Raw genomic sequence first — 25,905 nt, forward strand, 5'->3', positions numbered from 1 at the left:
AAGAAGAAGAAGAAGAAGAAGAAGAAGAAGAAGGAGGAGGAGGAGGAGGAAGAGGAGGAGGAGGAGGAGGAGGAGGAAGGGGAAGAGGAGGAGGAGGAGAAAGAAGGCTTTTTTGATAAAGTGATTTCTGAGCAGAAACCTGTAAGAATGAGAGAATGAAATAAGTATGTGCATCTGCGGGAGTATCGTTAAAGGCAGAGAGAAGAACAAAGGCACTTGGTATGCACAAATATTAGAAAGGAAGCCACTGTGGGTTGGGATTGTGTGCACAAGGAGAAGGGCTTAGAAGGTAAGTCCAGAGAGGTGAGCTTGGGTGGGAGCTTGAGGGTTGGATTGGGTCATTGATCACATCCTTTGGGACCATGGAAAGACTGGGTTTGATTCTTGGGTGGGCAGTTAAGCCAAGCACTGTGATAGGTACCAAACCATTAAAGTTAAGTAAGACATGAATCTTGCTCCTTAAGTTGCTAGAGTTTAGTGATAAAGAAGTAGGATCCCATTGCCACAATTCAGCATCTAAAGATGGCAGAGGAAACAGAAGACATGAGTAAGAAATTTCAGAGAACGGCTTTTTTTGGAAGGTTAAGAAGACAACAGTTTGGCTTTGGTTCATGCACCCTCAGCCCCTCAAAAGGGAGGAGTGCCAGCTAAAAATGTTTCAAATTAAATTCTGTTCAATTATGGTAAATATTAAGGTTAATGTTGATTTCACTAATACTTTACATTCTTAGCCAACCCCACAAATTTTAATTTATTAGATTGTTTTTACCAAATAAAACCAAAGCTTTAAAAATGTTATCATATTTTATTTCCCCTTAAAATTATATTCTCTATTTGTCTTAACACAATTTTACCAATAACTTTGTTTTTCGATGAACAGGACTCCTGGAGACATTTCAAAATAATAATGCATTACTTGACCAAATTCAGAAGTGTCTAGAGGCGTATTTAGAATCAAAAAGAGTTATCTTTCCCAGGTAAGTTTACAAGCAACATACGATATTTTTTAGTAGTTAAGACTATCCATTAATTTAGAAGGATATACTTAAAAACAAGCCACAACCTCAAAACATCAGGGAATCAGAGAGGGAAACGAGATAAAGATGTGTGATAATGACAGGCCAGCTAATATCTTGACCAGGGAGTGTAACTCTCAAGGCAGGTGCAAGTTTGGGAAAGGTTTAAGTGGGTAACAACCCAAGGTGCAGGAAGTATTCTTGATGGCAGCATTACTTCACTGTTGGGTGTATTACGTGTGTGCCCACGGGTCCATGTGTCCACAGATGTGGATGTGAAAAGTTAGAGACCTATGGTGCCTGAACAGGTTTCTTTAAGTAAATTGGTGGCCTAACAATGTCACTGTAGAAGTTGTCTAAGGGATTATTTCACAAATTCAAATGATTTTTTTTACTCATCTTCGCATTCTAAAAACATACCAAATGTGCCCTAACTGGTTTGGCTCAGTGGATAGAGTGTGGCCTGTGGACTGAAGGGTCCCAGGTTCGATTCCAGTCAAGGGCATGTACCTTGGTTGCGGGCAAATCCCCACTATGGGGTGTGCAGGAGGCAGCTGTTTGATGTTTCTCTCTCATCGATGTTTCTAACTCTCTATCCCTCTCCCTTCCTCTCTGTAAAAAAATCAATAAAATGTATATTTTTAAAAATAAATAAATAAGACATAACGAATGTTATGCTCAGTGCTGAAGAGACAAAGAAGAAAAGGCCATATCGCTGCCCTAATGGAGCTCATGGTTAACAGTTGGACAGTCATGGCCATAGAGCAGCAGTTCTCAACCTGTGGGTCGCGACCACTTTGGCGGTCGAATGACCCTTTCACAGGGGTCGCTAAGACCATCCTGCAGATCAGATATTTACATTACGATTCATAACAGTAGCAACATTACAGTTATGAAGTAGCAACGAAAATAATTTTATGATTGGGTCACAACATGAGGAACTGTATTTAAAGGGCCAGAAGGTTGAGAACCACTGCCATAGACCATTATGATATAGTTATATAAGACCAGAGTATGACTACTTGATTGTAGCAAAAGCTCCCTACTGCAGCCAGTGGGGCACATTGTACCACAATGCAGAGAACATTAGCAACGTGGTTCATCTTTCATGGGTTTTTTCTGTTTGCTGTTGAGGAATAGGAGGAAAGTTCCGTTCTAGACGACGCCTGAAACAGCTGGGGTTAGGTGGTTATCTGGGTTTCTTGGTTGAGAGGGATTGTTGCCGAGTACCAAGAAGGCTATGTGTGTGCAGAGGAAATGCAAGATCCAAAGATCTGGTTGAATTTTAACAGAAATAGTTGGGCTTTAAAGAATCTTACTAAATCTTACTGAAATCTTACACAAATCTTACTAAAACGTCATTTAAGCAAAATGGAAACAGATGGAAGAGTTTGAGGTTCGGAATGTGCCTTTTGTCTATTTCACTCTTAAATCAGTAGTTCCCCACCTGGATCAAAGATATTTTTTATATTTAAAGAAACAGCTTATGATATGTAAATAAACCCAGGCACAAATTTACCGATGAAAATATTGAGACCCAAAAAGCATCAGCTCTCTTTCTTTCTTTTGTTTAGAATTACATCAATGAGGTGTGTAATGTTTGTTATGTCAGGAGGTTCTCTGAGGCATTGATTTCACTCTAAAAACCTTATGGAAGCTCTGCATGAGCCATGGACCATATTAGGTCTTGGAGACACAAGATGAATGCAATACTGTTCCTGCTCTCACAGTCCAAGCTTTACAGCTATCTGTTTCTTCAGTTAAAAAACAAGGCTTGACGCCGAAACCGGTTTGGCTCAGTGGATAGAGCGTCGGCCTGCGGACTGAAAGGTCCCAGGTTCGATTCCGGTCAAGGGCATGTACCTGGGTTGCGGGCACATCCCCAGTAGGAGATGTGCAGGAGGCGGCTGATCGATGTTTCTCTCTCATCGATGTTTCTAACTCTCTATCTCTCTCCCTTCCTCTCTGTAAAAAATCAATAAAATATATTTAAAAAAAAAAAACAAACAAGGCTTGGGGACATTTTAATTATGAGTGTATGTGTTATGTTAAAGAAACAGGACTAATAGAGTGCAACCAGAAGCATCTTTATTTGTAACTACTGACTGCCTCTGCATTCCCTGCCAGGGACTAGTTTCTTCCTGCCCCTCCAGACGAAATCTTGATAAAGCCTCATGAATTTTCTGGTCATTCTCAGATAATAATATACAAAAAAAGACCTCTTGTCACCTTAACCCAATAAATGATCTGTAATAATCAAAACTCTCAACTCCTTTCAAAGTTAAAATGTCCTCCTTCATGTGCCACCCCCGTTGCCGGGAAGGTGTTAGAATGATGAGGATGTATGATGATCAACGTTCCCATTTTCTGATAATTTTCTAAGGTCTCCAGGGTGGAGCAGGGAAGGGAGGGGAGGCAAGGTGACAGGAGAAACCTGACTTGGTGGCACCCATCTTGTCCCCTCTCTCACTACGTGGGGCCTGTCTTGGACTCGTGGGATTCCCTCCAATCCTTAGGGATCCCTCTCAGGCAGCTTCCTTCACAGAAGCTAAAGTGTCTTCCCTGGCCAGGCTCTCCTCCCTCACCCTCATCCCTGGGCATCCGGACATGCACCCTCTCTAGTTCTTTTCCTAAGGTTTCTTCATGCCTCCAAATGGCCCTGTTGGACAAGTTCTGAGAAAATCCCATGCCTGGTCCACATGCGTATATTCACAGAACCAAATAAAGTTCCTGTGACCACCCATCCATCCATCCTGACTACCAGGTGTGTGTGAGGTACTAGGCTAGGTCCTGGGGAAACAATATAGCTTCACTGTAGAAGCTCAAAGACAAGTAGCAAAGGCATGGAAGAAATCAGTGTAACAGCAAGAGCCTGCATTTTTTACAATTTTTATGAAAACTATCTGTCTTTTATTTACCAGGTACTAAGTCTAGATGTTTGAGGTGCATCTGCACTAACAGGCACCACAACTGTATTTAGAGACATGCGGTGTCTCTAGAATCCCAAGACCAGTGGGCTTGGGGGTCCAGGACATCCGTGGATGGGGAAGAGATGTGGCTGAGGGATTTATCTTGTGTGTCTACATAAGGCTTTGCTTCACCTTCAAGTTACATTTTAAGTATTTTCTTTCATCCAGATTTTACTTCTTGTCAAATGATGAGCTTCTGGAGATTTTGGCCCAGACACGAAATCCCCAGGCTGTGCAGCCGCACTTAAGGAAATGCTTCGACTCCATCTCAAGGCTCGAGTTTGCTATCGCGATTCCTGTTGAAGGGAAAATTCCCTCTTTGGAGGGAGAGCCAGAAAAAGTGTACACTAATGACATTTTAGCGATGCTGTCTCCAGAGGGAGAAACGGTAAGGGGCTTTTTGTTGGTAATTCTTGTTTTTAAACATCTTTATTGTTGAAAGTATTACAAATGTCCCCTTTACCTCCCCTCGCCCCATTGACCCCCTCCACCCCTCACCTACCCACTCCCATCCCAGGCCTACCTCACAATTTTCTCTGTTCATGGGTTATGCATATATGCATATAAGTTCTTTGGTTAATCTCCCCCCACCCCCACCCTTTCCTCTGATATTCATCAATCTGTTCCATGCTTCCATGTCTCTGGATCTATTTTGTTCATCGTTTTATTTTGTACATAGATCATGTGATACTTGCCTTTCTCAGGCTGGCCTATTTCTCTTAGTGTAATACTCTTCGGGTCCCTATAGGAAAACTTTGTTACTCTTTCAGGGTTGAGGGTAGAGGTTTATTCATTGTCACTCTAAGCATCCATCAAGTGCTCCTGCTACTGGGACTCTGCTGGCTCAGCAGTTTCAGGGGTCACCAAGCTAAAACTCTTGCCCTCAGAGCTCTCTCGTGGAGACATAGTCAAACAGACTTTGCAAAGCAGCTCAGTAAGTGCAGTAGCAGAGGCACATGCTCTGTTCTTGGGAACAGAGTGGAGAAAGGGGAGCCATGTCTTACTCACAAGAGACACAAGAGTAGACCAGTTAAGAGCACCGGTTCTACTGCCATGCCTGGATTCAAGACTAATGGGATACGGAAGACTTTCAAGTATTACTATATGTCAGCTACTTAGAGCAGTACCCAGTGGGGGCTCCGAAAGTGTTAGTTCTCATTGTGAGCAGTGGTGTCTCCAGGGCCCTGCACAGGGCCGGACGTGTGGTAAACACCAAGCAAGTGAATATAGTAGCAGACGGTGGAGAACCAAGTGACTTCACACACACACACACACACACACACACACACACACACACACACGCATATACAAGCAGAGACAGCCAAGGAAGAGGGAGCGGAACCATGGGAGGGGGAGCATTCCGTACAGAGGAACTGAGCAGGGAAATGCTGAGGATTTCAGTTCAGTTAGAGCACAGTGGTGTCTCTACGGGAGTGAAGGAGCCTGTAAACACTTTACTTGTCCTGAGTTGATCTTCTTGCAAAAGAATTTGCTCATCCCTAGTGCAGAAGAAGGCAGAAGAAGAAAGAAGGGAGGAGGACCATGGCTAGGATCCAGGAGAAACGTGACATTTAAAGGGAGGGTTGACAAAGAAGGACAGAATAGGAGACCCAGACAAACAGTCACATCATTGGAAATTCAAGATATAAATATGAAAAGGATGGAAAATTGTCAATTGGAGTTGACAGCTGGGAGAACGTTGCCAACCTTAGTGACCTTAACAGGCTGGAGGAGTGGTTGGGACCAACAATTAGATGGCAGCAAGCAGGAAAAGAAAGTGAAGGAATTTACGTAGTGCTTGTAGATAGACTCCTCTTGCAGGGAGTTGGTTCCCAAGGGGAGCAGTAAAATAAAGGAATAAGTGGAGAGGGCAAAGAGAGGGACAGGGTGGGACAGCAATAGAAAGATCCAGTGTTTGTGGTCAGGCTTCGGTGTTTCCATGGCTCAGCACGGAGGACGGACAGCCTACAAGTCCCACGTGAGCCATACAATTGTTGCTCTGATTACCTTCTAGGTTAGACTGGGAAAAGGTCTCAAGGCCCGAGGCAACGTGGAGGAATGGCTGGGTAAAGTGGAAGAAGCCATGTTCACGTCTTTGCGCCGCCTGTGCAAAGCTGCCATCGCCGACTATCAGGTGAAACCGAGGACAGAATGGGTGATATCTGGCCACGCTTCTCAAGTAAGCGACACTCCTTACGTTTCCAGCTCTGACTCCCTTTTCGGTGAGATGCCTCACGCACTCAAGGAAGATGTTTCCATGCAGGTGATCCTGACCATTTCTCAAATCACTTGGTGCCGAGATTTGACCGAGTGTTTGGAAACAGATGAAAATCGTCTAGAGGCCCTGGAAGCTTTTGAAAAAGTCAACTTTGAGGTGAGATTTTTTAACAGACTGACACTGAACATATTGCTGTGCAAGATGGTCTTGGTGGCTTTTATTGGCACGGTTAAAACAAATTCCCTTTCTTTCACAGAATTAATGCTCTGACGTGATTTCCAGAGCTTTGGAGTTCTCCCTAAAACCATTTATGTTCCAGTTTTCTTAGGGCCACTGCCTTGGTGTTTGTATATCATTTTATATGAATACTTAATAAAAATAGAAAAAAACAATTCAAGAGGAAAATGTCAGGATTGTAATTTTTGCATCCTTTAAGGAGAGATTGTATTTACTGGGCCCTAATATCTCTCACAGAAGTTTATTCAACCTAGGGAAACACCAGGATTTCTGCCATTTCTATTCTTAGGCTCAAGATGTGCTTTAGAACCCTCACACAATCTACACTAATAAAAGAGAAACATGGTAATTAGCGTACGACCGCTACCCTTTTCATTGGCTAATCAGTGAGTATATGCAAATTAACTGACAAACAAGATGGCGGCTAATTTGCATATGTCGGCTCCAAGCCACAGACTGAGGCTTTAGGCCTGGGTCAGGGAGGAGCCAGCCAGCGATTGTTGATGGCGGCAGAGGCGGGGAACCAGGGTGGAGCCAGCCAGCAATTGTTGACTTGCAGTGGCTGCAACAGTGCGGTGATGGGGCTGGTGCCTTCCCCTGATCAGCCCGTTCGACTCCCACAAAGGGTGGCCAGACTGTGGCTTAGGCCCACTCCCCAAGGGAGCAGGGAGCAGGTAGTAGGACATCCCCTAGGGCTCCCAGTATGTGATAGGGGGCAAGCTGGGCTGAGGGAACCCCCTCCCCAGTGCACAAATTTTTGTGCACCGGGCCCCTAGTTATCAATAAAACAAATAAGGGAATGAATCTAAATGCAATTCTACAAGAATTTTCAAGCTACAGTTGAGAACTGCCATTTTGCAGCTCTGCCTAATCTTTCACTCCAAATTCAATTCTACTTCCAAGCAATGTTTCATTTTTAAATAATCACTCTTAAAACAGAAAGAGGAGAGAGGATCCTCAGCAGACTTGATGGTCCTCGATAGTATTTCAGGTCAAAGAGCCGGGAGAAGAGAGTGGACTCCCTAAGGGAAGTCCTGTTGACTTCTGTGTGGAGGGGGGTCCCTGCTTCTGGTTTATGGAAAACTCAGCCCAGCAGTCCAAGGCCTTCAGGACTGAAAAATGTCAGTTGCTCTTCTTTGGAAAAGGTTTAGCCATGTAGGTGACAATCAGGAGTTCAATCTATCAAAAATGCTTTTATTGAATCAATCTGTGGCCTAGTTAAAATGCTCATATTTTCTGATAAATCAGAGGAAGCACTACTCCCAAAATGAGGCATTCTACCTTAATCTCACTTAATTTGTAGGGAAAACCCATCTTCTCTAGTGACATCACCACATCATGGTTAAGAGCATGGGCTTTTCTGAGGCAAATGTCTACTCGAATCTCATTTTTGCCACCTCTTAACTGTGTGACTGCCATCAAGTTACTCACCCTCTTTGACCTTGTTTCCTCTCATGGAAAATGGGGGTAAAGATAATATATACTTCATAGTAGTGTTGTAGGAATTAAATAAGTTAAACAATTGTCCTGTTTGGTCACAGAATTATCGGTTCTTATTTTTAATTTAATTTTATTATTTTTAAAATTTATTTATTGCCTAAAATTTTACATATGTCTCCTTTTTTCTCAATTGACCCCGCCGCCCTCCACAGCCATTCCCATCCCGGGCAAGCCGCTACCACCCCAGTGTCTGTGTCCATTGGTTATGCTAATATGCATGCATACAAGTCTCTTGGTTGCTCTCTAACCCCACTTGAACCCCGCCCCAAGCCATTCCCACCCTGGGCAAGCCGCTACCGCTTCAGTGTCTATGTCCATTGGTTATGCTAATATGCATGCATACAAGTCCTTTGGTTGATCTCTAAACAGCGCCCCCTCCCCGCCTCCCCTGCCATTTGTCTCTGGATCTATTCTTGTTCATCAAATTATGTTGATTATTATATCCCACATATGAGTGAGATCATGTGATATTTATCTTTCTCCAACTGGCTTATTTCGCTTAGCATAATGCTCTCCAGCTCCATCCATGCCGTTGCAAATTGTAAGAGTTCCTTCTTTTTTACAGCAGCATAGTATTCCATCGTGTAGATGTACCACAGTTTTCTAATCCATTCATCTACTGATGGGCACTTAGGTTGTTTCCAAATCTTAGCTATTGTAAATTGTGCTGCTATGAACATAGGGGTGCATATATCCTTTCTGATTGGTGTTTCTGGGTTCTTGGGATATATTCCTAGAAGTGGGATCACAGGGTCAAATGGGAGTTCCATTTCCAGTTTTTTGAGGAAACTCCATACTGTCTTCCATAGTGGCTGCACCAGTCTGCATTCCCACCAGTAGTGCGCTAGGGTTCCTTTTTCTCCACATCCTCGCCGGCACTTGTCATTTGTTGATTTGTTGATGATAGCCATTCTGACAGGTGTGAGATGGTATCTCATTGTCATTTTGATTTGCATCTCTCGGATGATTAGTGACTTTGAGCATGTTTTCATATGTCTCTTGGCTTTCTGAATGTCCTCTTTTGAAAGGGGTCTATTTAGATCCTTTGCCCATTTTTTGATTGGATTGTTTATCTTCTTTTTGTTAAGTTGTATGAGTTCCCTATAAATTTTGGAGATTAGGCCCTTATCAGATATAATGCTGGCAAATATGTTTTCCCACGCAGTGGGTTTTCTTGTTGTTTTGTTGATGGTTTCTTTTGCTGGCAGTTCCATTTTTAATTTTTTGAAGACACTCCATACTATCTTCCACAGTGGCTGCACCAGTCTGCATTCCCACCAGTAGTGCGCTAGGGTTCCTTTTTCTCCACATCCTCGCCGGCACTTGTCATTTGTTGATTTGTTGATGATAGCCATTCTGACAGGTGTGAGATGGTATCTCATTGTCATTTTGATTTGCATCTCTCGGATGATTAGTGACTTTGAGCATGTTTTCATATGTCTCTTGGCTTTCTGAATGTCCTCTTTTGAAAGGGGTCTATTTAGATCCTTTGCCCATTTTTTGATTGGATTGTTTATCTTCTTTTTGTTAAGTTGTATGAGTTCCCTATAAATTTTGGAGATTAGGCCCTTATCAGATATAATGCTGGCAAATATGTTTTCCCACGCAGTGGGTTTTCTTGTTGTTTTGTTGATGGTTTCTTTTGCTGGCAGTTCCATTTTTAATTTTTTGAAGACACTCCATACTATCTTCCACAGTGGCTGCACCAATCTGCATTCCCACCAGTAGTGCGCTAGGGTTCCTTTTTCTCCACATCCTCGCCGGCACTTGTCATTTGTTGATTTGTTGATGATAGCCATTCTGACAGGTGTGAGATGGTATCTCATTGTCATTTTGATTTGCATCTCTCGGATGATTAGTGACTTTGAGCATGTTTTCATATGTCTCTCAGCCTTCTGTATGTCCTCTTTCGAAAAGTGTCTATTTAGGTCCTTTGCTCATTTTTTGATTGGATCGTTTATCTTCCTTTTATTAAGTTGTATGAGTTCCCTATAAATTTTGGAGATTAAACCCTTATCTGAAATAACATTGGCAAATATGTTCTCCCATTCAGTGGACTTTCTTGTTGTTTTGTTGATGGTTTCTTTTCCTATGCAGAAGCTTTTTATTTTAATTTGTTTATTTTCTACTTAGTCTCCATTGCCCTAGGAGCTGTGTCTATAAAGATATTGCTACAAAATATGTCTGCTATTTTGCTGCCTATGGAGTCTTGTAGGATTTTTATGGTTTCCTGTCTTATCTGGTATTGTGATCCCTCCTACATTGTTCTTCTTTCTCAGGATTTCTCTGGCTATTCAAGGTCTTTTTTTATTCCAGATGAATTTTTGGAGAGTTTGTTCTAGATCTTTGAAGTATGCCATTGGTATTTTAATGGGGATTGCATTGAATCTATAGATTGCTTTGGGTAGTATGGACATTTTAATGATGTTGATTCTACAAATCCATGAACATGGTATGTTCTTCCCTTTGTTTATGTCTTCCTCTATCTCTTTTTTCAATGTCCTGTAGTTTTCCAAGTACAGGTCTTTTGCCTCCTTAGTTAAGTTTATTCCTAGGTATCTTAATTTTTTTGTGCAATGGTAAGTGGGATTGTTTTTCTCGTTTCTCTTTCTGTGAGTTCATTATTGGTGTATAAAAAGGCCATAGATTTCTGGGTGTTAATTTTGTATCCTGCTACATTGCCAAATTCATTTATTAGGTCTAGTAGGTTTTTGATGGAGTCTTTGGGGTTTTGTATGTATAGTATCATGTCATCTGCAAATAAGGGCAGTTTTACTTCTTCTTTTCCAATTTGGATGCCTTTTATTTCTTCTTCTTGTCTCATCGCTATGGCTGGCACTTCTAGTACTATATCGAACAGGAGTGGTGAAAGAGGGCATCCCTGTCTTGTTCCTATTCTCAGGGAAAATGAGTTTAGTTTTTGCCCATTGAGTATGATGTTGGCTGTAGGTTTGTCATATAAGGCTTTTATTATGTTGCGCTATGATCCCTCTATTTCCACATTGCCGAGAGTTTTTATCAAGAAAGGATGTTGGATTTTGTCAAATGCTTTTTCTGCATCGATTGATATGATTATGTGATTTTTGTCTCTCAATCTATACTAATAAAAGGGTAATATGCTAATTAGACTGGACGTCTTCTGGACAAGCCATGGTGGCAGAGGCTGAGGCAGAGGTGGTTAGGGGTTATCAGGCCAGCAGGGAAGAGCAGTTAGGAGCAATCAGGCAGGCAGGCAGAAGTGGTTAGGGGTGATTGGGCAGGCTGGCAGAGGTGGTGAGGGGCAATCAAGCAGGCAGGCAGAGGGGTTAGGGGCAATCAGGCAGGCAGGGGAGCAGTTAGGGGCATCAGGCAGGCAGGTAGATTGGTTAGGGGCGATCAGGCAGACAGGCAGAGTGGTTAGGGGCGATCAGGCAGGCAGGCAGGTGAGCGGTTATGAGCCAGCAATCCTGGATTGCAAGAGGGATCAGGCCTAAACCGGCAGTCGGACATTCCCCGAGGGGTCCCAGATTGGAGAGGGTACAGGCCGGACTAGGAACCCCGCCCCCCCTTTCCCCATGCACAAATTTCATGCACCGGGCCTCTAGTTTATGTGATGTATCATATTTATTGATTTGCGGATATTGTACCATCCTTACATCCCCAGAATAAACCCCACTTGGTCATGGTGTATTATCTTTCTAATGTAATGCTGGATGGTGTTTCAGGATTCTTAGTATATATTCCCAGAGGTCAGATCATTTGGTCAAAAGGCAGCTCTATTTTTAAGTTTAAAAAATATTTATTGTTGAAAAATGCTGGCTTCATAGAAAGAGCTTGGAAGTGTTGCTTCCTCTTGAATTTTTTTGGAACAGTCTGAGGAGGATAGGTTTTAGTTCTTTGAATGCTTGGTAGAACTCCCCTGTAAAGCCATCCGTACCAGGGCTTTTATTTGCTGGAAGATTTTTTATCACTGCTTCAATTTCTTTGGTAGTTATCAGCCTATTCAGGTTCTTTTATTCTTCCTGATTGAGTTTTGGGGGCTTGTATTTTTCTAAGAATATGTCCATTTCATCTAGATTGTCCATTTTGTTGAACTAGAGTTGTTCATAGTATTTTTTCATAATCCTTTGTATTTCTGTGGGATCGGTTGTTACTTCACTTCTTTCATTTCTGATTTTGTTTTTTTGGATCCTCTCTCTTTGCTTCTTGGTGAGCTTGGCTAGAGGTTCATCAATCTTGTTTATCCTTTCAAACAACCAGCTCTTGGTTTTGTTGATATTTTGTATTGCTTTTTTTGGTCTCTGTCGTTTATTTCTGCTCTGATCTTTATTACTTCCTTCCTTCTGCTTACTCTGAGCGTTTCTTGTTGCTCTCTTTCTAATTCTTCAGAGTTAGATGATTTATAACCAGTTTTTCTTGTTTTTTGAGGTAAGCCTGTAATGCTATGAACTTCCCTCTCAGGATTGCTTTCACTGTGTCCCAAAGATTTTGAATTGTTGTGTTTTCATTTTCGTTTGTTTCCAGGATGTTTTTTATTTTTTCTTTGACCTCTTTGCTATCCCACTCATTGCTTAGTAGTATGCTATTCAGCCTCCATGTGTTTGAATTTTTGTGATTGTTTTTATTATAGTTGATTTCTACTTTTATGCCATTGTGATCTGAGAAGATGATTGATACAATTTTTATCTTCTTGAATTTGAAGAGATTTTTCCTGTGTCCCAATATGTGGTCTATCTTTGAAAATGACCCATGTGAACTTGAGAAGAATGTATATTCTGCAGCTTTGGGGTGAAATGTTCTGAAGATGTCAATTAATTCCATCTGATTTAGTGAGTCATTTAGGATTGATGTTCTTTGCTGATTTTTTCTTTAGAGGATTTATCCAGTGGTGTAAGGGGTATTAAAGTCCCCTACTATTATTGTATTGCTGTAAATCTCTCCATTGATATCCTACATAAGTTTTTTTTTATGTATTTGGGTGCTCCTGTATTGGGTGCATATATGTTTACCAGAGTTATACCTTCTTGTTGAATTGCTCCCTTTAGTATTATGAAGTGGCCTTCCTTATCTCTTGTTATGGCTTTCACTTTGAGGTCTAATTTTTTAGATATAAGCATTGCTACCCCATTTCCATTCTCCTGAAAAACATTTTTCCACCCCTTCACCATCAGTCTGTGTGAGTCTTTTGTTCTGAGGTGGTAACTCTGGTAAACATATATGCACCCAATACAGGAGCACCCAAATACATAAAAAAAAACTTATGTAGGATATCAATGGAGAGATTTACAGCAATACAATAATAGTAGGGGACTTTAATACCCCTTACACCACTGGATAAATCCTCTAAAGAAAAAATCAGCAAAGAACATCAATCCTAAATGACTCACTAAATCAGATGGAATTAATTGACATCTTCAGAACATTTCACCCCAAAGCCGCATATATATGGGTCATGTTTTCTTATCCACTCAGCTACCCTATGTCTTTTAGGTAGATTGGTTAGGGGCGATCAGGCAGACAGGCAGAGTGGTTAGGGGCGATCAGGCAGGCAGGCAGGTGAGCGGTTATGAGCCAGCAATCCTGGATTGCAAGAGGGATCAGGCCTAAACCGGCAGTCGGACATTCCCCGAGGGGTCCCAGATTGGAGAGGGTACAGGCCGGACTAGGAACCCCGCCCCCCCTTTCCCCATGCACAAATTTCATGCACCGGGCCTCTAGTTTATGTGATGTATCATATTTACTGCTTTGCATGATTCTGAATATTTCATTCCATTCCCTTCTGGCCTTACGTGTTCCTGTTGAGAAACCCGTCGATAGTCTGATGGGGGATCCCTTGTAGGTAACTTTCTGTCTCTCTCTGGCAGCCTTTAGGATGCTTAGTCATTGGTGTTTGCCAATTTAATTATAATGTGTCTTGGTGTCAGTCTTTTTGGGTTCATCTTGTTTGGGACTCTGAGTTTCTTGAACTTGTGTGAGTTTTTTCTTCTTCCTAATATCAAGGAAGTTTTCTGTCATTATTTCTTCAAACAGGTTTTCTATTCCTTGCTCACTTTCCTCTCCTTCTGGAACCCCTATTATGCAGATGCTATTTCATTTCATGGTGTCCAAAAGTTCCCTTAGGCCAGTGATGGCGAACCTATGACACACGTGTCAGAGGTGACACGCGAACTCATATTTTGGTTGATTTTTCTTTGTTAAATGGCATTTAAATATATAAAATAAATATCAAAAATATAAGTCTTTGTTTTACTATGGTTGCAAATATCAAAAAATTTGTATATGTGACACGGCACCAGAGTTAAGTTAGGGTTTTCCAAAATGCTGACATGCCGAGCTCAAAAGGTTCGCCATCACTGGTATAGAGGTATGATGGTCTACATTTTGCCACATTTTGTTGCCTGGTCAAATTATTTGCAGGATGACCCATTCAAAATGTATCTGAAAAACAAGATTAAGAAGGACAAGATGAAAGCATAAAGGATATTATGATTATTATATTAATATTCGGCATATTTTAGGTAGGAGTAAAACATGTACATATATTAGATATAAGTAATGACAAATACTTAGACATTTTGTACTATCTTTTTATTGTGTTCTTTATTGCAGTGATGTCATTTTTCATTTCTTCTTGGTTCTTCTTCATTGCCTCTTGGTTCTTACACATATTGTTGAATTTATCATCCAACCTTTTCAGCGTCCTTATGAATTCTTTCTCTGACATATTGCTTGCCTCCATTTTGTTTACTTCCTTTTCCCATGATTCCTCCTTTTCTTTCGTATGGGGGTTGTTTCTTTGTCTCCCCATGTTCACTCCTCTCAGGGTGTCTGGTTATGTAGCTCTCTCTCTCCTGCGTTGACTTAAAGGCACAAAATACAACATGACAAGACACAACAAACAGGGCACCATGCACAAATGTATTCATGATACCAACAACCCCAAATACAGGTGACTGCCAGAAAAAAGAAAATTAGGAGAGAGAAAAGAATGCAAAAATGATATTGAGAAAAGGAAAAAATGTAAAAGAGAAAAGAAAGAGAAGAAAAAAGAAGGGGAAAAAATATATGTATATGGGGAGAAAACTCCAAAAAACCAACAGTTAATCAAAAAAATGCAAACAACAAACACCCAAACAACAAACACCCAGGTGAATCTGAGGAGGCAGAGCTCTCTCTAGGTGATCTCTGATCTTTCTGTCTATGGATTGCCTCACCAGCTGTGTTTATTTCACCAATTCCAGGTGGATGTTGTTCGATTCAGCTGTTCCTTCTATCTGCTCTGTGAGAAGGTGCAGGGCTCATCTGTGTACTTGGTGCTGCTTTGTCTCCCCCTGAACAAACTTTTTTTTAAGTGCCCATGGCTGGGGAGGCTAGAGTCTTGGTGTTCGTGGGTTTGCAGCTGAGGCAGCTGGTCCCTGGGCGATGTGGTTGTAGGGTCCCAGGAGGTATCCGAGGTCTCCCCAGTTGAAGGTAAGGCTGGGCTTTCCATCACAGCCGCTCTCCCCTTCAAGATGGTGTGGTCTCTGCGGCAGAGCTGGCTGCTCCAGGAGAGATTTCAGCAGCAATAGAGGCTGCCCAGCCAGGAGAGCCTGGTCCGCCAGTCCCCAACAGTCCTGTGGAATATAGCTGTCCCTCACTCACAAATACAGACACTCCCTGCATGTCCACGCACTCTCCTTTCGCTCTCTCACTCACACACTATCCTGCAACCTGCTGTCCCATCGGCCACCATCTTGGATCCTTCTCGATTCTTAAACTTAGATAGTTTTGGCAAATGTCTACTCTGAATTTAACATATGTAAACTGATTTTTAAAAGTTCATTATGATAATTTCTCTTTTATTTTTTTGTTAATCCTCACCCAGATAATTTCTCTTTTAATTTTTAGAGATTAACTGACCTGGCTGCATTAGTTCGAGGCCATCTTTCTAAAATACACAGAAACATCGTAACTGCCTTAATTACTATTGATGTACATGCAAGAGACATTGTCACCGATCTTGTTCAAGCCCAGGTACCTGTTTCATTTGAGTAAAATAACATATTATTTCCTGAAATTAGTGCATCTAATATGCGTATCATTTTTATCACTTATGTAGGTACAGGAAGTGGATTCCTTTGACTGGCAGAGACAACTGCGCTATTATTGGGATATAGACGTAGATAACTGTGTGGCTAGAATGGCGCTCTCTCAATACACTTATGGCTATGAATATTTGGGTGCGTGCCCAAGATTAGTTATTACTCCTCTCACGGTAAGTTACTGATCACTTAGGTTAATGTTGAAACAAGAGTGCTCTATTTTATCAAAAACTAGAGGCCAAATGCACAAAATTCATGTAAGGGGCTCGGCCCTCGCAGCTGCAGCGGCTGCTTCTGCCTCGGCCCCTGCCACCTCAGCTTCGTCCGGAAGGTTGTCCGGTCTAATTAGCATATTATGCTTTTATTATTATAGATAGTCTGGAAAAGTTTTATCTAACATTAACTCTTGAAAGGATTTGCTCTTGACTACATCTTTGTGAAGCCAAGGTTTGCATTAATTCTGTGCCTGGATCTTTCGGTATATTTCAATTGCTACAAAACCTTTCACAGAAAAGAATGACCTGCCTCCCATAGAAAGGGCAGGACTTATGATTTTGCGGCTAGAATCAGTTCCCTTCAATAATAACAGTTTATTGCTCTAGCTGGTGTGGCTCAGTGGATGGAGTGTCGGCCTGCGGACTGAAGGGTCCTGGGTTCGGTTCTGGTCTAGGGCACATGCCCGGGTTGTGGGTTTGATCGCCAGTGGGGGGTGTGGGGGAGGCAGCCAATCAATTATCCTCTCATCATTGATGTTTCTCTCTCTCTTCCTCTCCCTTTCTCTCTGAAATCAATAAAAATATATTAAAATAACAATAATAATAATAACAGTTTACCGATTTCTTCAGGATCGCTGCTACCTATGTCTCATGGGGGCTTTGCAGCTCGACCTGGGAGGTGCCCCAGCTGGTCCTGCTGGCACTGGGAAAACCGAGACTACCAAAGACCTAGCAAAAGCTCTTGCCATCCAGTGTGTGGTCTTTAACTGTTCCGATGGTTTAGACTACAAGGTACGGTCCCGGCATCTGAACCCTCACGTTCAGTGCTTCATGCAGCTTTCTCTACTTGCAACATGACATAACAAAAGGAGGAGAGAACAGAGTGATGGCAAGCAAGAGCAAACTAGTGGGCTAGGGATGGTTACAGTGGAATACATAGAGCAAAGGAGAAGCATCACCATAAGGCAGTCTGGGTGGTCCGGGTAGAAATCAAGGCCAGTGGGGCACTTGTCAAATGCTGGTCAAATTAAAAATGTACTCATGTCAGTAAGTAGAAAGAAGAAAGATGGGTACGTACACGATAAAACAGGGAAACCTAAGAACAAGGAATAAGCTTACAGGACGAGATGAGCTATTCAGAGAATTGTGTATTGAAAATGAAATACATAGGAGGTGAGAATTCATCATTAGATTTTTCCAGTACGGCAGTTGTTGTTTTTGTCAGAGGACCCCTTTACACTGTTAAAAATTATTGAATTCTCATCAACTTTTGTTTATATATGTGGATTACATCTGTTGCTATTTATTATGTTAGAAATTAAAACTGACACGTTTAAAATATTTATTTTAAAATAATGATAATAAATCTATTACATGTTAGCATAAACATATGATCTGTGAAAAATAACTATTTTCCCAAACAAAAAATTCAGGGAGAATAGTGACATTGTTTTATATTTTTGAAAATTTCTAATGTTTGGCATAATAGACGACAGCCGGATTCTCACATCTACTTCTGCAGTCAGGCTGTTGAGATATGTTATTTTGGTTGAAATAGTTGAAGAAAATCTAGCCTCACACAGAGATGTACCCAAAAAAGAAAGGGATATTTTAATAGTTCCAGATAATTGTTGATATTCTTCTTTGAAACCACACCAAAACTTGATAAGCAACAGTTTCTTGAAGATTATTTGCAATGTGAAAATTGAAACCATATCAATGACTTTTTCATAATCTGTAGTCTCGTGAGAAAATGAGAGTAAAAAAAGGCAAATAAGATTTTAATATGACTATGAAAATACTTCTACCTTGCAGAGCCCCCTGAAAGAAACTCTGGGACTTATAGGGTTCCCCAGACAACACTTTGGGAACAGCTATATTAGCATGTTCATTCCTAATTTGGAAAGTCACACCTCTTAAAAGGTCTAAAGCAGGGGTAGGGAACATCCGGCCCACGGGCCATATAAGGCCCTCGAAATCATTGGGTCTGGCCCTACCAAGGCAGTAGGGGTGAGTTAGTTGTTTGACTAAATATAGCAGGCTAATTTTTAAGTTGGCAATTTTGAATGGTCTACAAATGATGTTATAAATATCTAGATGGCCCATCGCAGAAAAAAGGCTCCCTATCCCTGGTCTAAAGGATCGTCAGAAAAAGACAACGGCCATCCTTGTCAATATTCCAGTCAAACATGTGGCAAGAGGAAGACTTATCACCTGCCACCCCCACCTTAACCCTACCATCGGGAGGGAGGTGGCAGGCACCTCCCCCAGAAGCAGAAACAAGAGAAGGACAAATCATCCATCAGTCTCCATGCAGAGGTGGCTGGCCGTTCGGCGTGGCTTCCTTGGTGGGCTTTCGGAAAGCATACATGAAGGGAAAGAAAGGAGCTTCCAATATGCCTCCCATCTATTAACATTGAGTCTCCTTTCTTTAAATTTTTTTTGTTTATTACTTTTATTTTTTTATTGAGGTGTAATTGACATACAACATTATGATAGTTTCAGGTGTGCAACAGAGTGATTCAATGTATTGCAAAATGGTGACCAAAGTCAGTGTAGTTAGCATTCATCACCAAACATGGTTACGGAATTTTTTTTCTTGTGATGAGAATTTTTAAGATCTACTTTTAAACAATGAGTCTTAAAACTAGAGGAACTTCCATGTCATGATTAATCAGCATGAAAAACAAAATAAAGGCTCTTTTTTTATATGTTAAAAGTAAGTGATTCCAAGCCCTGAGAGCCCACCTTGATCAAAAATCGTCTTTTTAACCTCCCCGGAGTTCTGTGCTTACGTCAGCAAGTTCTGTCCTTACTTCAGCAAGTCGTCAGCAGGTGTGATGCATACCGCATAAAATCATTCTGATGGAGAAAAGTTTCATTCTCTTTGTCTTCTGTTGGTGCCACAGGCATTTGGTGTCATTGGTGATCTAGGCCGGACAGTCCTTGTAACCACTTAGCTAGTTGTGGCCACTTCCCAACTCTGATGACCAGTATCATCGTGAGCTCTGACTTAGATAAACCAACAAACAAAACACCTTCTTGATAAAAACACTCAACATACTAGGAATAGAAGATAACTTCTTCCGTCTGGAAAAAAAAAAAAAGAGCATGTAAGAAAAACTCACAGCTAACATCTAATTATTGGTGAAAGACGGAATGATTTCCACCTAAAATTAAGAACAAGACAAGAATGCCTTCTCTCCTCTTTTATTCAACATCGTACTAGTGGCCCTAGGCAGGCACTAATTCCAGAAAATGAAATGAAAGGCATCTAGATTGGAAGGGAAGAAGTAAAATTGTCTCTTCTTATAAATAAAATGATCGTGTATTTTAAAAATCCTGAAGAATACACACGCACACAATTAAAACTACGAGTAAACAAATTTCAGCAAGATTGCAGGATACAAGACCAATATACAGAAATCAATTTAATTCTACGTAAAATAGCAACAAACAATCCAAAAAGAATATTAAGAAAGCAATTCCATTAAAATAGCATCAAAAGAACGAATTACTTAGAACTATATTTAACAAAAGATCAGACTTATACTCTGAAAACTACAAAGATGTAGAGCCCCTCAGTTATGGGAAAGACATCAGTAAATATTAATATGTAAAACAGCACCTCCCCAAAGTATGTTACTTAGAATCCTACTACAGCATATGCAGAAAAACACACGAAAAATCTGTGTTCTGCCTCATTTCCCTTCTAGATTTTCACATCACAAAGTAGCATGCTAACTATGTTATAAAGTCCCACAATTAGGAGGGAATCTGTTTAGCTTTATTTAATTCAGCAAATCCTAAATGTTTTGACCATGGATGCCTTTTGGTCACTAACAGAGCTAATATTCTCACTTTTCTAAAAGTTGAAAGAAATTAAACAGAACCTAAATAAATGGAAACATATCCCACTTTAATGAATTAGAAAACTTCATGTTACTAATATGGCAATTCTCCCCCAATAGATCTACAGATTTAATGCAATCTCTATCAAAATCCCAGCTGGCTTCTTTGCAGAAATGGACAAGCTTATCCTAAAATGTAGTGTATGGAAATTTAGGGGATCCAAAATAGCCAAAGCAACCTTGGAGTGGGGAAAAGGCAAAGTTGGTGAACTCACATTTCCCAACTTCAAAACTTTCTACAAAGCTACTGAGCAATCAGGACAGTGTGGTCACTGGCTGGCAAGAGGATAGACAACGGGATCGATAGAATAGAATTAAGAGTTTGGACATAAGCCTCTTACAGTAAATTGATTTTTTACAAGAGTGAGAAGATAATTTGATGGTCAGTAGTCTTTTCAACAAATAATGCAAAAAAATGAAGTTGAACCCCTTTCTCACCCTATATATAAAAACTAACTCAAAATGAATCAAAACCTAAGTGTGTAACAGCTAAAAGAATGAAACTCTTAGAAGACAACAGAGGTGTAAATCTTTGTGACCTTGGACCATGCAATGGCTTCTTAGCTATGACACAAGAAATATAACTAAAAGAAAAATTGGATAGACCAGACATTATCATCAAAATGTAAACCTTTTGTGTTTCAAAGGATAGCATCAAGAATGTGAAAATTCAACCCACAAAATAGGAGAAAATTTTTTACAAATCATGTATCCGATAGGAGGCGTGAATCTAGTACATATAAAGAACTGTTACAGCTCCATTATAAAAAGGCAGGTAATCTAATTCCACAGTGGACAAGGAGTCGAATAGACAGTTCTCCAAAGAAGATAGACAAATGACCAGTAAACACAGGAAGAGATTATCAACATCACCGGCCATTGGGGAACAGAGCAAATTAATCTTACAATGAGACGCCTCATCACACCCACTAGGACAGCTGCAATCAGAGACAGACAATAACAAGTGTTCGCTAGGATGTGGAGAGACTAGAACCCTCAGACACTGCTGCTGGGGTTGCGAAATGCTGTGGAAAACAGTTCAGTGGTTCCTCAAATGTGAAACAGAGTTACTGTAGTACGTAGCAATTCCAGTCCTTGGTGTGTTCACTGCCAAGAGAAATGAAAATATATGTCCACGCAAAACACAAATGTTCATAGCGTCATTATTCATAATAATAAAAAGGTGGAAGTTTCCCAAATGTGTATCAGTTAATGGAGGGATAAACAAAATGTGGAATATCCGTATGGACATTAGGCCTAAAATTAAGGCTCAATATTATATGCTGCTTTAACATCTGGCAAAACTGTGAGGGCCTCAAATGGCCTAACTGTAAGCTCTCCTCTTCATTCTGTATCTAGTGATAAGGTCCCCGAGTCAAGCACCTCTTCTTAGCAAAGGGGCCGGGCACGGTTTCTGCTTATCCCTGGCAGGTTTCCATTCCTTGCCAAACTGCAGAATTATTCAAACAAGCTTATAACATCTTCCCCTGGGAACCAGGGAACAACCCACCTTCTGAATACTACAAAGGCTGCCCGCCCCCTCCCCCCCAGCCCCGCAGCCAAGATAAGGAAGCAATTCAAGTGCCCATGATTGGATGATTGAATAAAGAAGTGGTACATATATACAACAGAATATTACTCAGCCATTAAAAAGAACAAAATCTTATCATTTGTGATGACACGGATGGAACTAGAGGGCATTATGCAAAGTGAAATAAGTCAGATAAAGACAAATGCCATAGGATTTTACTTACATGTGGAATCTAAAGAAAAAAAATAAATGAACAAACAAAATAGAAACAGACTCATCGACACGGATGGAACTAGAGGGCATTATGCTAAGTGAAATAAGTCAGATAAAGACAAATACCATAGGATTTTACTTACATGTGGGATCTAAAGAAAAAAAAAATAAATGAACAAACAAAATGGAAACAGACTCATAGATACAGAGAATAGACTAATGATTGCCAGAGGGGAGAGAGGTTTGAGGGACTGGTGAAAAGGGTGAAGGGATTAAGCAGTACAAATTGGTATTTGTAGAATAGCCACATTACAGGGTAGGGAATGTAGTCAATAAAATCTAGATACATGGGCCTGGAGCCAGGTGGGTACTTGAAGAGGGTGAGCTGGCACAACCACTCTGCAAAAGAACATGGTTTTCTAACTTTGCGATACATCTGAAACCAATACAGAATAATATTGAATGTAAACTATAATGGAAAAAATCAATTTTAAAAACACATTTTGACTTGCCAACGTCAGAATAATGAAGAAGCTTTCACAGTTCACCGTTCACTGACAGGAGCTAAAGGAACGACTTATATAGAGAAAAGGCAGAAACTAAGCAAGGAGATTATTTGATTGGCTATTTTGTACAAATGCTGAACCCAAAACTTAAGTCTCTGAAGAAATGTTCTACTTTAGATGCCCACGTGTGCACATTCGTGCTCCTCCCCTGGCGGGATTCTGCTGCAGAAATTAGAGCCACCGCCTTAACCTGCGCGGCTGCGCTTCCCTCCGTGGTGGTCCGGGTGTTACCTGCCGTCTGCAGTCGCCTGTGCAGACAGGGAACGCTGCCATTAGTACCCATCTTCAGGGTGTTTGTAAGTCCTTAAGTGTGTCGATGCCATGCATTTCTGTGAGAACCTGTCAAGTATTTACACAGGTGAGTGAAGGTTATGAAAAGTGGGAAAGTTGGTCAGATTGTCATTACAGTTAAAATAAAAATGAGCTTCAAATCATTTAAAAAGAGACAGAAAGCTGTTTCCTCTCAGAAAGGTGCCAACTTATGACAGCCCAGGATTCACATAAAACAAGTACTTATTTGCACATACTGCCTCTTTCCATTTTAACATTTCAGCTCAAAATTTAACTTTTTTTGTTGTTGTTAATCCTAACCAGAGGATATTTTCCCATTGATTTTTAGAGAGAGTAGAAGGAAGACGGAGAGACAGAGAGAAATATCGATGTGAGAGAGACACATCGATTGGTTGCCTCCTGCACGCACCACGACCAGGGCCAAGGAACCTGCAACGGAGGTTCGTGCCCTTGACCAGAATCGAACCGGGGACAGTTCAGTCCACAGACTGAGGCTCTATCCACTGAGCCAAACAGCCTAGGGCTCAACATTGAACTTTTGAAGGATTCCCCTTTTGTTACACAAGGTTGAACAGGGTTATTTTGATTTCAGATGATGGGACGCTTCTTCAGCGGTCTGGCCCAGTCAGGGGCCTGGTGCTGCTTTGATGAATTTAACCGAATTGACATTGAAGTTTTGTCAGTGATCGCACAGCAGCTCATTACCATTCGGAATGCCAAAGCTGCAAAGGTAAGGCTGGGCAACTCCCCCGAGGCAGCATCTCCAGTTTGTAATTAACCGGCAGCCCTTTGCCTCTTAGGCAGGAGAGTGCTAACTTGCGCCTGCCTGTTGCATGTTTGCAGTGTAATGGGTAAGTACTACAGCGACATGACTTAGCTGGGAGAATTCATTCCTCACGAAGGCAACACAGAAACAAGCGTATGTCAGACACTGTGCTGCCCTTGTGGAACTGTGTTCGTCTTCCCACCCCCAACACACACACACACACACACACACACACACACACACACACACACACATCTCCTACTTTCTTCCTCGCTTTTCTTGTTCTTGCCTTGGACATTTACTTCTCTGCCAGGTTTCTCAACTCTGCTGCTTCTGGGCTCCACTGCCTTCATAATGGCCCCCAGGCTCAGCCTAGTGCTGGTGGAAGGATGGGAGAGGAGTCCTGGGCAATCTAGGGGGACTCGGCTCCCCAGCATCCACTGGACAGAAGCCAAGGAGTGTGGCCCATATGAGCATGTTCCTGGAAAAGGGGTTTATGTTGGGAAGCTGACCGCCGTGAAGTATGGGCCAAGTTCCGTAGTGCTCTGTGTTGACTTTCTGAGATACAGTCATGCGATCACCAAAGGGCAGACTGATGTTCAGACTGTATAAGCCAGAACAGTCTGGCCAGTTATTTAAGTAGCTGCTACCCCAAGTCCTTAGAGGGTCCCCCTCCACTAATTTGGCCCCTTCCCAGGGAGCCCTTATGTCATCAGGACCCAGCCGTAGGATTCATGCTGACATAGCACGGGGGCCTCTGGATGCAGCTGTAGCTCCAGGGACAGGGGCCGTTCTTACTGGAAGGTGCCCTGCTAAAGAGCTCTTAGATATTTTGATTATCACCTCTGCAAAAAAAAAGCAAATTACAGAACAAGTAAAAAGAAAGCAGAAATTGGGATTGAATGAGCTGCTAAATTGTACAAGTTGTTGTACTTTACACTTATTTTACCTCCACATCAAACCTATGTGAAGTACATGGCATTGCCTCAAGGTTACTTACGGGTGAAAAGGAATCAAAGAAGTTTTAAAATATCTCTGGGAACAACATAGACCTAAATCCATGTGACCTTAAAGTCTGCATCCCTCCAGGTATGTACTCCCTGCCCCTCCCCCCACCCCGATCCTCTGAGGAGGCCTGTATTGAATGCAGGGGCCTCCAGATATACCATAACTCATAAGTCATTATCACCTTGCTGAGCAGTGAAGTGAGAGCAAAGTATGGCGGGAAAGGGAGGAAAGACCAAAGAGAATGGAGGGAGAATGGAAGCCTTGCTGACTGGAGAGTAACCATGTGCGGTCACAGAAAGGTAGGAGGACGTCTGAGACTCCCCAGATCTCACCCTCAGTTTTGCCGGTGGCCAGATGAGATCGTTGGAAAGAGATGCATCCCCTGGAATAGGTGGAGAAACTAAAGCACGGAAACTTACTTGCAAGTTTCAAAAACAGAATCAGCAATTTAGTGGCAGCAGGACTGGTCTCCAGTTGTACCATCCAGCATGTTCTGCTCCAGGATATGACACATCTCCCAGCCCCATTCCAGTCTTCCTCTATATTCATGTTCTTAATAGCACCTTCATCCAGTGGCCCAGCTAGACTTGGAATTCATCTTGGATTTTTCCCATTACTGTCAACCCCAGAACTGAAGCCATCAGTCACCAAGTCCGTTTAATTTTACCTGCTAGATGCCTCTTGTCCCTAGTGATAACCCCATAATTCTGGCTCTCATCCTCCCTCTACTAACAATTCCTTAGTGAACCCCCCCATCTGACCTCTTCACTGCTATCTTTGACCCTATCACTCTGCTCAAAATTCTTCTCTGCTTCCCCCACCCATAGGACAAAATCTAAATTCCTTAGTCTAGTGCAGTGATGGCGAACCTTTTGAGCTCGGCGTGTCAGCATTTTGAAAAACCCTAACTTAACTCTGGTGCTGTGTCACATATAGAAATTTTTTAATATTTGCAACCATAGTAAAACAAAGACATATTTTTGATATTTATTTTATATATTTAAATGCCATTTAACAAAGAAAAATCAACCAAAAAAATGAGTTCGAGTGTCACCTCTGACACACGTGTCATAGGTTCGCCATCACTGGTCTAGTGTGCAAGATCCCTGATGCTCTGGCCCTGGCCTACTGACACTTTTCTCCTAGAACTCTACCCTTGAGCAGAGTGGATAGCTGGTCATTCCCTGAACGTAGTTTCCTGTTTCTGCTCCCTTTGACTGGAACAGCTGCCCCTGGTTGTCTATGTGAAATGCCTCTCCTCGTTCCTCATTTCTCCAGCAGACTTCCCTGCTGCTCCTCTGGGCTTTGCTCCCTGTGGCTTTACACACTCCTACACTGTATCATCTATTGCACAGCATGGTCACAGTTTCCAGGTTTGACTCAGCAAGTCCAAGAGCTTCTAGA

The 25,905-nt window shown here is 41.7% G+C and overlaps 1 protein-coding gene across 1 annotated transcript in view; it reads left to right on the top strand.

The window, feature by feature from the left end:
• Positions 1–25,905, top strand: part of DNAH6 (dynein, axonemal, heavy chain 6) — a 239,152-nt gene that overhangs the window by 92,377 nt on the left and 120,870 nt on the right. Inside the window, exons 23-30 of the mRNA XM_005882406.2 lie at positions 881–977; positions 4,154–4,373; positions 6,000–6,164; positions 6,249–6,359; positions 15,807–15,932; positions 16,018–16,173; positions 16,846–17,007; positions 23,320–23,457. Coding sequence (XP_005882468.1) covers positions 881–977; positions 4,154–4,373; positions 6,000–6,164; positions 6,249–6,359; positions 15,807–15,932; positions 16,018–16,173; positions 16,846–17,007; positions 23,320–23,457 — 1,175 coding nt within the window. The remainder of the gene's footprint in view (positions 1–880; positions 978–4,153; positions 4,374–5,999; positions 6,165–6,248; positions 6,360–15,806; positions 15,933–16,017; positions 16,174–16,845; positions 17,008–23,319; positions 23,458–25,905) is intronic.

This window comes from Myotis brandtii, unplaced genomic scaffold, assembly GCF_000412655.1.
Source record: "Myotis brandtii unplaced genomic scaffold, ASM41265v1 scaffold714, whole genome shotgun sequence".
NCBI lineage: Eukaryota > Metazoa > Chordata > Mammalia > Chiroptera > Vespertilionidae > Myotis > Myotis brandtii.